Source organism: Glycine max, chromosome 3 (genome assembly GCF_000004515.6).
Source record: "Glycine max cultivar Williams 82 chromosome 3, Glycine_max_v4.0, whole genome shotgun sequence".
Taxonomy (NCBI): Eukaryota; Viridiplantae; Streptophyta; class Magnoliopsida; order Fabales; family Fabaceae; genus Glycine; species Glycine max.
This window is the reverse complement of record NC_016090.4, coordinates 6,319,892-6,328,659: the sequence shown is the minus strand read 5'-3', so window position 1 is coordinate 6,328,659 and position 8,768 is coordinate 6,319,892. Positions and strand designations below refer to the sequence as shown.

Below are 8,768 nucleotides of genomic sequence, written 5' to 3'. Positions count from 1 at the left end.
ATATTTGTACCGACACTCACGGTTTTGATTGAGCAATAACCTTAAACTAGAAGGACGTACCTCACTCATAAAAAAAAAACCAAAAGAATTGTGGAGTTTTTATGTGATAAGCTAAAAATGCTTAATTGTTAAGTTTTTATGTGATACGTTATTAAAAAAATAAATACATCTTGTTGATATAGCTAATACTAATTATTACTTTAAGTTATCTGAAATTATATAGTCTCACATATGTATCGATGTGATTCGTCTAAGGAGTTACATCTAATGTTTAATTTTTTTTTTCCTAAATTTTGACAAATTGTTCTTAGTCTTTCAGATAATAAATTCATACTTTATTACGATTTTTAGCACACAAAAATTAATTTTTATTTTAACTACTTGAATTTATATTTTAAAACTGTCTCAAAGTACTAAAAAATACTCACCACAAAGTATTAAAAATTATCATAAAGTGATCAATTTATTATGTTAGGGACAAAAAAATTATCAAAATTGAAAGACTAAAAAAATATTTTTAAATTTCAAGTACAGTTCACCGTCATAAATTTTCAATAAATTAAGATAATTGAGAGTTGAGACGCACGTGGAAGGAAGCGAAACCATATATACCAACGAATGGTTGTAAATTTCCAAGAATTTAAATAGGGTTACGTAACATCAATTCCAAATTTAATGTTCTTTAAGTTGTTGCCAATTATCAATTTCCCCATTCTCATACTTGGAAGATGCATAGTTTTCATACAGATATATCAAAACAGTAACATGCCTTTTTTATTTTAATTTTTGTACCGAGAAGGACCTCAGCCACTGTACTACAATACAAGTTTGGATTGTAATGAAATTAAAAAAAAAAAATATTTTTTATAAGAAATAAGTGATCCGAAGTAGTAATGACTTAATAACTTTTTAAATACTTTGGATTTTAATGAAATTAAAAAATTTTATATGCTGCTATTTTTTGGGTACCCCTATACAATGTGTTAATTTTGGAACTTTAAATTGCAGGTCTCGGCAGGTTATGGCTTTACACATGTAAGCTTTAGTTAAAAATCTGATCCCTCGTATGCCAAAACATCAGTTGGGTAAAATCATTCGAGAGGTAAGTAATTGCTTTACAGTGATATTTTCAATTTGGATCAAACATAAGGCGTAGAAGAATGAAATGGAAAAAGATCTAATAATAAGATAAAATTTCTTATTTGAGTACATACTAGTCGTTCTTTTTCAATAGCATATTGTGCTCCCTTTAATAATATTGTGACATTCTTTTGCAGATCAAAACAAGAACGAGCCAGATACAGTTTGTGATCAGATTCAATGGCATATTCTTCTTCCGGAGCTTCTCAAATAAAATATGTTGTTCTTCTTCTTTGTGATCTCATGCTTATCTCGGGATTGACGGGTGAAATATCAGATAATAGTCCTCAAATAAAGTATGATGTTTTTGTTAGCTTCAGGGGGGAGGACATCCGTCACGGTTTTCTTGGTTATTTGACTGAGGCTTTTCATCAAAAGCAGATACATGCCTTCATAGATGATAAACTTGAGAAGGGAGATGAAATATGGCCATCACTTGTTGGAGCAATTCAAGGATCATTGATTTCCTTGACCATATTCTCTGGAAACTACTCCTCTTCGCGTTGGTGTCTAGAAGAACTTGTGAAAATAATTGAGTGCAGGGAGACATATGGACAAACTGTGATACCTGTTTTCTACCATGTAAATCCCACAGATGTACGACATCAAAAGGGGAGTTATGAAAAAGCTCTTGCTGAACATGAAAAGAAATATAATTTGACAACAGTGCAAAACTGGAGACATGCTTTGAAGAAAGCTGCTGATTTATCAGGAATAAAGTCTTTTGATTACAAGTAAGCTCCCCAACGCCCATAATCAGTGCTCTATTTTGTTTTTCTCTGTTTATGTTTACTTCCTCTCAAATATAAGGAAAAAAAATATCTGTAATTAAAAAAATTAGTTTATTATGTTAGAAAATAGCAGATTCACACACAAAAATGAGAGAATTCAAGTTTTGTTATTCAAATCAGCCCCTTTATAATGAAGGAGTCAAAAAGCTATTTATACAGTATATCCACTAAAACTAGCTATTTTAATCACATTCTAACACCCCCCTTTGATTCAAAAGCTTACAAACAAACTACGTTCAGGTACTCTCTCAACTTCTTAAGCCTTTCAATCTTCAATGACTTAGTCATTATATCTGCCAATTGCACTTTTGTCCTACAATGCTTCAACTTGACTCTACCCTTGTTCACTTGATCCTTAAGGAAGTGAAACTTGGTGTCTATATGTTTGATTCTACCATGAGATATTGCATTCTTGGCTAAGGCTATAGCTGATTTACTGTCCACAAGCAATTCAATAGAATTACCAACAAACACCTTCAACTTACTAAGCAAGGAAGATAACCATAGTGCCTAACAAGCAGTTGAACATGCTGCAATGTATTTTGCTTCGCAAGTTGACAGTGCGACTACTATTTACTTCTTTGAGCTCCAGGATATAGGAGATCCAGACAATAGGAAGACTTGTCCCATAGTGCTTCTCCTATCAACCAAATTACCATACCAATCAGAATCAAAATAGGCTTCAAGGTGTAGACTCCCATCCTTCTTGATTTGATGGGGAAAAATGATTCCATATCCCAGAGTTCCCTTTAGATATCTCAAGATTCTATTAGCAGCTAACAAATGTGGTTCTCTAGGGTCATTCACAAGTCCAACATTGAAGGCAATTTCTAGTCTACTATGACAGATAAACCTCAGGCTACCAACAATCTGCCTAAACAAGGTCCCATCAACTGAAGCCTCATTCTCACTTCTTACAAGCTTCACATTTAATTCAGCTGGAGTTTCTGTAGGATTACACTCCATTGTATTAAACTTCTTTAGTACCTCTGAAATGTACTTCTTCTGGTGCATAAAGATTCCCTTTTCAGTATAAGCAAACTTTAATCCCAAAAAATATGATAGGATTCCCAAGTCTGTCATTTCAAATTCCTTCTTTAAGCTTTCCTTGAGTAACTCAATACTAGTTGAACTACTACTAGTAATCAATAGGTCATCCACATATAAGCAAATAAGAAAGATTTCAGTGGAACTTGCAGCCTTAACATAAACTCCATGCTCAACTGAACATTTCTGAAAACCAACACTGTGAAGGAAAGTATCAATCCTTTTGTTCCAAGCCCTAGGTGCTTGTTTCAAGCCATATAGAGCCTTCCTTAATTTCAGAAACTTATGTTCATTCCCTTTACTTATGAATCCAGGAGGTTGTGCAATGAACACTTCCTCATCAAGTGTTCCATTGAGGAAAGCTGATTTAACATCCAGCTGCCATAATTTTCAATTCTCAAACTCGCCAAAGCTACAATCAACCTCACAGTTTCCAATCTAGCTACAGGAGCAAACACCTCTGAGTAATCTATCCTTTTCTTCTGCATGAAACCTTTAGCTACCAGTCTAGCCTTATGCTTGGCAACTGATCTATCTGGTTTGAGTTTAACTTTAAAAACCCATTTGATATCAATAGGAATCTTGTTCTGAGGTAATTCTACCATTTCCGAGGTATGATTCTTCTCAATACTCTTCAATTCTTCTTCCATAGTCGATTTCCATACTTTGCTTATGATGGCTTCATCAAGACTAATAGGTTCCACATCAACCATAAGTGCCAGGTGTTGAACTAAATCACCATAATCTAAGATAGCATTATCAGGATAAACTTGATAATATAAAAGTTTTGATGGAAAGTTTCTGTTTCTTGTAGGTTTGTTATTCACTACCTGAGATTCAACATTTGTTGTCTCTTGAGTGGTTTCTCCTACTGAGTTGTATTCTTCCCATTCAAACTGCAATTTTGGAATTATTTCAGTTATAGGTTGTGACTCACCCCATGAATTAGATTCATCAAAATAAACATCTCTACTAAAGAGAACTTGTTTTGTGTAACCTACAAAGATCATTGGTTCACTTTTGTCATCAAGCTTCTTTCTCCTTTGATCTAGAATATGTCTGTAGCATAATGAACCAAAGATTTTGAAATGCTTGACAGAAGGCTTGCTACCAGACCATGCTTCTTATGGGACTATTGAGTCAAGCCTTTTAGTAGGGCATCTGTTTAGAACATGAGCAACAGTCATGGTTACTTCACCCCAAAAGCTATGAGGAAGATTCTTTTGCATGAGCATTTTTCTTACCATATTTAATATAGTCCTATTTCTTCTTTCTGCAATCCTATTGTGTTAGGGAGTGTAGGGAGTAGTTATTTCATGTATTATTCCATGTTCCTTGTAGAAGCTTTCCAGTTCACCAGCCATGAATTCTCCTCCTTCATCTGTTCTCAGAATCTTAATACACTTCCCAGACTGTTTTTCTACTAGAGCCTTGAATCCTTTAAAGGTGTTGACCACTTCACTCTTAGTCTTATTCAAATATAGCCACAATTTTCTACTAAGATCATCCACAAATGATACAAAATATTTATTTCCCCCCAATGATGGAACATCAAATGGCCCACAAACATTTGAGTAGACAACATGTAGAACATCACTGGCTTTGGACATAGTGTATAAACTAAAAGAGGTTCTGGCTTGCATGCTGATCAAGAGTTGTCACAAATTTTCTTTGGAGTCACAATTGAGGGAAGACCAGATACCATATCTTTTGATCTCAACGAGCTTAAATCTTTGAAATTTAAGTGGCCTAACCTTAGATGCCATAACCATGAGTCATCTGATAGTGTAGCAACAGAGAAGCATTGAGATTCAATGGTGTTTAGGCTTACCTTGAAGGTCCTGTTTCTGGCCAAAGGAGCTTTCAGTATCATTCTCTTTGTTGTGTCATAGATTTCCAAAAAACCACTAATCATATTCATTGAGAATCCTTTCTCCCAGAGCTGACCCATAATGATCAAGTTGCTCTTCATTCCAAGGACATAGAGCACATCTAAGATCACTACTTGTCTTCCATCTTCCCTTGTGACTAACACATTCCCAACACTTTCAACCCGAATGACTCTATTGTCTGCAAACCTTACTGTGCTCTTCCTTGCATCAAAATTAACAAGCCAATCACGATGTCCTGTCATGTGATTTGAGCACCCAGAATCTATGTACCAAATTTCATTGTTGTGGGATTCTGGATTGGTGATCATCATCAACATCAAAGGTTATTCTTCAGGGTTTTCTTCACTCTCTTCTTTGGCCATACCTGATGATCATTATGTGATTGACTCCCTCGATGATTTGTATGACTTGGTGCAGCTACACATTCTATGGAGAAATGTCCAATCCGATTACAATTAAAGCATTTAATTCTTTTTCTATCAACAACCTTTTTCTTTCCTCCTCGCCAATTACTAAAACTCCCTCTTCTATTGGAGCTTTCTTGTTGATCTTGATCAATCTTTCCTTGATCTTGGCTTTGAATGTTTCTTCCAAAGCCACCTCTGGAATTTCTCCTACGACCTTGACCTCAGAAATTTCCTTTGGGGTTGTGGCCTCCTCTTCTTGATGTATGAGCCTGTAGTTCTTGATGATCATCAGGCTTCTCTGAACCTCTTTCAAATAGTCTCTGCTCATGTGCCTCGAGAGAACCTTGACGTTCTTCTACCTTTAGTTCCTCGAGCTTCTTGGATTCTTCAATGGCTACGACAATGTGGCCGAATTTAGGATTGAGTGTTCTCAGAATCTTTTCTACAATTGATTGATGTGAAATTTTCTCACCTCAATTCTTCATAGCATTCGTGTGAGTGATGATTCTGTTAAAAAATTCAGCTATCTTTTCATTATTCTCCATTTACATCAATTCGTATTGACGCCTCATCGTCTGTAATCTCACCTTCTTCAATTGCTCTGCGCCTTCATTGCATTTCTCCAGGATCTTCCACGCTTCTTGTGAAGTTGCAGCGCCTGCAATCTTCTCAAAGTGTGCCTCATCAACACATTGATGAATGAGGAAGGTCGCCTTGCAATCTTTCTTCTTGTTTTTTTTTTTTGTGAAGCGCCTTTTGTGCATCTATGGAATCTTCAGTGAGCGTTGGATAACATTCTTCAACGATTTTCTACGACTTCTTGATAGCCCAAAATTGCCTTCATCTGCACACACCACCGATCCCAGTTCTTTCCATTGAGAACGAGAAGATTTGCTGAGAGATTCGCGCGCAATTGATCCCATCGTGTGTGTTGCAAGGATCCCACAATTCAAACCTTGACTCTTGATACCAGTTTGTTAGAAAATAGCAGATTCACACACAAAAATGAGAGAATTCAAGTTCTGTTGTTCAAATCAGCCCCTTTATAATGAAGGAGTCAAAAAGCTATTTCTAAAGTGTATCCACTAAAACTAGCTATTTTAATTACATTCTAACATATTATATTTATTTGTTATGTTCGTGGCTATAATTATCACAAGTTGCTTAATAGTGAAAAGCGTCAACCTTTAATTTTTTTTGCCAACATTTTTTTCTCATAAAATCACTTTAATTTAAAAACTTAAAATAAGAACTTCAAAAATAAAAGCTTAATCATATTTTTTTTATCGCTCAACTTTATATTTCTCGCAAATTTTACCTCGCCAAATAAATTTTGCGCGTTTTACCCCTTATATTTAAGAAACTTGCGAACTTTACCATATAGTTTCACTTTTTTTCTTTTTTTTTTTTTTTTACTTTTTCCCAATTTTTTTTTTTAATTTTTGGCAAATTTTAGTCCTATGTTTTTATATTTATCAAATTCTACCATCAACTTTTACACACAAATAATTTGTTGGGATAAAATTTAGTAAAAGTAAAAAGTTGAGGATAAATAGTGTAATTAAGAAATAAAATAAAATAGATATTGTTTGATAGTTTTTATTTTTCTTTATTTTTAAATTTTAATGTTTCTTTTAAGCTAAAGTTGTTTCGTGAAAAAAATTAAAAAATAAATTTATCTAAAACTAAATGCCTCACTTAGTGGATGTTTATATTGATACAGATGAAAAATATAACGTAAAATTAATTTAATGATAGCAAAAGTACATAAAAATATTTAATGATACACATTTAAAAATTTCAACAATAATTTTTTTAATTGAAAAATATATTTATTTACAATTATTTTATTATTTATTGTATCAATTAAATAAATTTAAGTTTTAAAATTACAAAAGTTAAAATATTTAAAACTTCTATATTATAGTTCAACAACATTTTTAGAAGATATCAATGATTTATTTAAATAAATTTCAATAATGTCAATATAATTAAAATAATTCCAAAAAGTATTTCATAAACATATTGTTGTAATTGAGAATTTAAAATCTTAAAATATATTAAAAATTAATATAACTGAAAATCTCAATTAAATTTAAAGAACACAAATTTAAATATTTTAAAATACCAAAATTTTATTTAACTATACTATTTTCTCATTTTACTAACATCCTTTCCATGGAATGAATGAATTTAAAAAATTTAATTAATGAATTTAATTCTAGATATGATATATACATATTTAGCATATATAATATTAATTAAATAAGTTTAAGTAATAATTACAAAAAATTATTGTTTTTTAATAGTTTGGGAAGATAAAAAATGATTTATTTAAGAAATTTTGATAATGTCCATATCATTAAAATTCAATAAAAAAATTTAACAATAACTATTAAATAAATATATTGTTGTAATTAAAATTCGAAAACTTCACTACAAATTAAAATTTAAAAATTAAATTTAAAGAGATAAATATGTATAATATGAATACTTAATTTAACTATATGTATAGTTACTCATTTTACTAGCATTTTTTATTTCATGTAATTAAAATTTAAAAAAAATGTTTAAATATTTAAAATAAATAATTTAAAAATAAATTAAGCCCTCAAAATAAATTAGCATTATTTAAGATAAATTAAAATTGTTTTAATTATTTAATGAGAAAGCTAGTGAATCATTCAAAATGAAAAGCCAGTAGAAAACTCAAAAGAAAATATTCTGTTGGTCGAGTTGGGATTCTAAGATAGGATTCAACGAATAAGCTTCCTATAGCTATAGAAAAAAAAGCTCTCCCTATTTTTTTTTTTATTTTTATTTTTTGAAAAAGGTCGCTCTCCCTATTAACTTGATCAAAATTTGCTTTCTTGAAATAGTGTTTAGCTAAGTTTCTTTTTTAAGAAAAAAGATATGAAACTCAAAAAGTTAAACACTCTAAGAAAAGACTCAACCTATATTATCTAGATTGTTTTTGCCGGGATATTACTTTCAAATATTAGTCAACCTGCAATTGGCTCACGCTAAGGTTTAGATTGCACAAACCAGGCTACAATTTAATAAATTACTACAAGAAAAATGACTTTTACCTACAGTCAAAATCTATCACTAGAAGTCCAAAATCCGTAGGTAGATGTATAAAGGACTTTGTCCTACAGACATTTTTTACGTCAACTTTGAGGGGGTATATAGTGACAACTAATAGTCTGTCACTATAGGCTTTACCTACGGATATATTTTTACCTACAGTCAAATTTAACTATCACTATAGTTAACACCTACTATTTCAAATGTGTAGGTAAAAGATATTAATTTATACCTATAATCTCTAACGGTAGGTAAAAATCAATTTACTTGTACCTACGGTCTTCTATAGGTAAATGTCATATAATAATAATAAAACTAGTTCCTAATTACACTTTGTTGATCAGTCTTTCCTGTACCAGGTGGCCCCACAACCATAGTTAGACCAGGCTGAATGCCAGAGATGA

General features: G+C 31.8%; 1 protein-coding gene across 1 annotated transcript; it reads left to right on the top strand.

Annotated features, from left to right (window-relative positions):
* The first annotated feature begins 803 nt into the window (after positions 1-803).
* On the top strand, positions 804-1,878 carry LOC121174674 (TMV resistance protein N). Its single transcript, XM_041014468.1, has 2 exons — positions 804-1,102; positions 1,278-1,878. Exon 2 carries the CDS (start codon positions 1,321-1,323, stop codon positions 1,876-1,878), a length of 558 nt encoding a protein of 185 aa, XP_040870402.1. The 5' UTR covers positions 804-1,102; positions 1,278-1,320.
* The last annotated feature ends 6,890 nt before the right edge of the window (positions 1,879-8,768 follow it).

Bases quoted from the DNA above. Each gene is read 5' to 3' on its own strand.
- LOC121174674 (XM_041014468.1), top strand. From the start codon at position 1,321: ATGGCATATTCTTCTTCCGGAGCTTCTCAAATAAAATATGTTGTTCTT.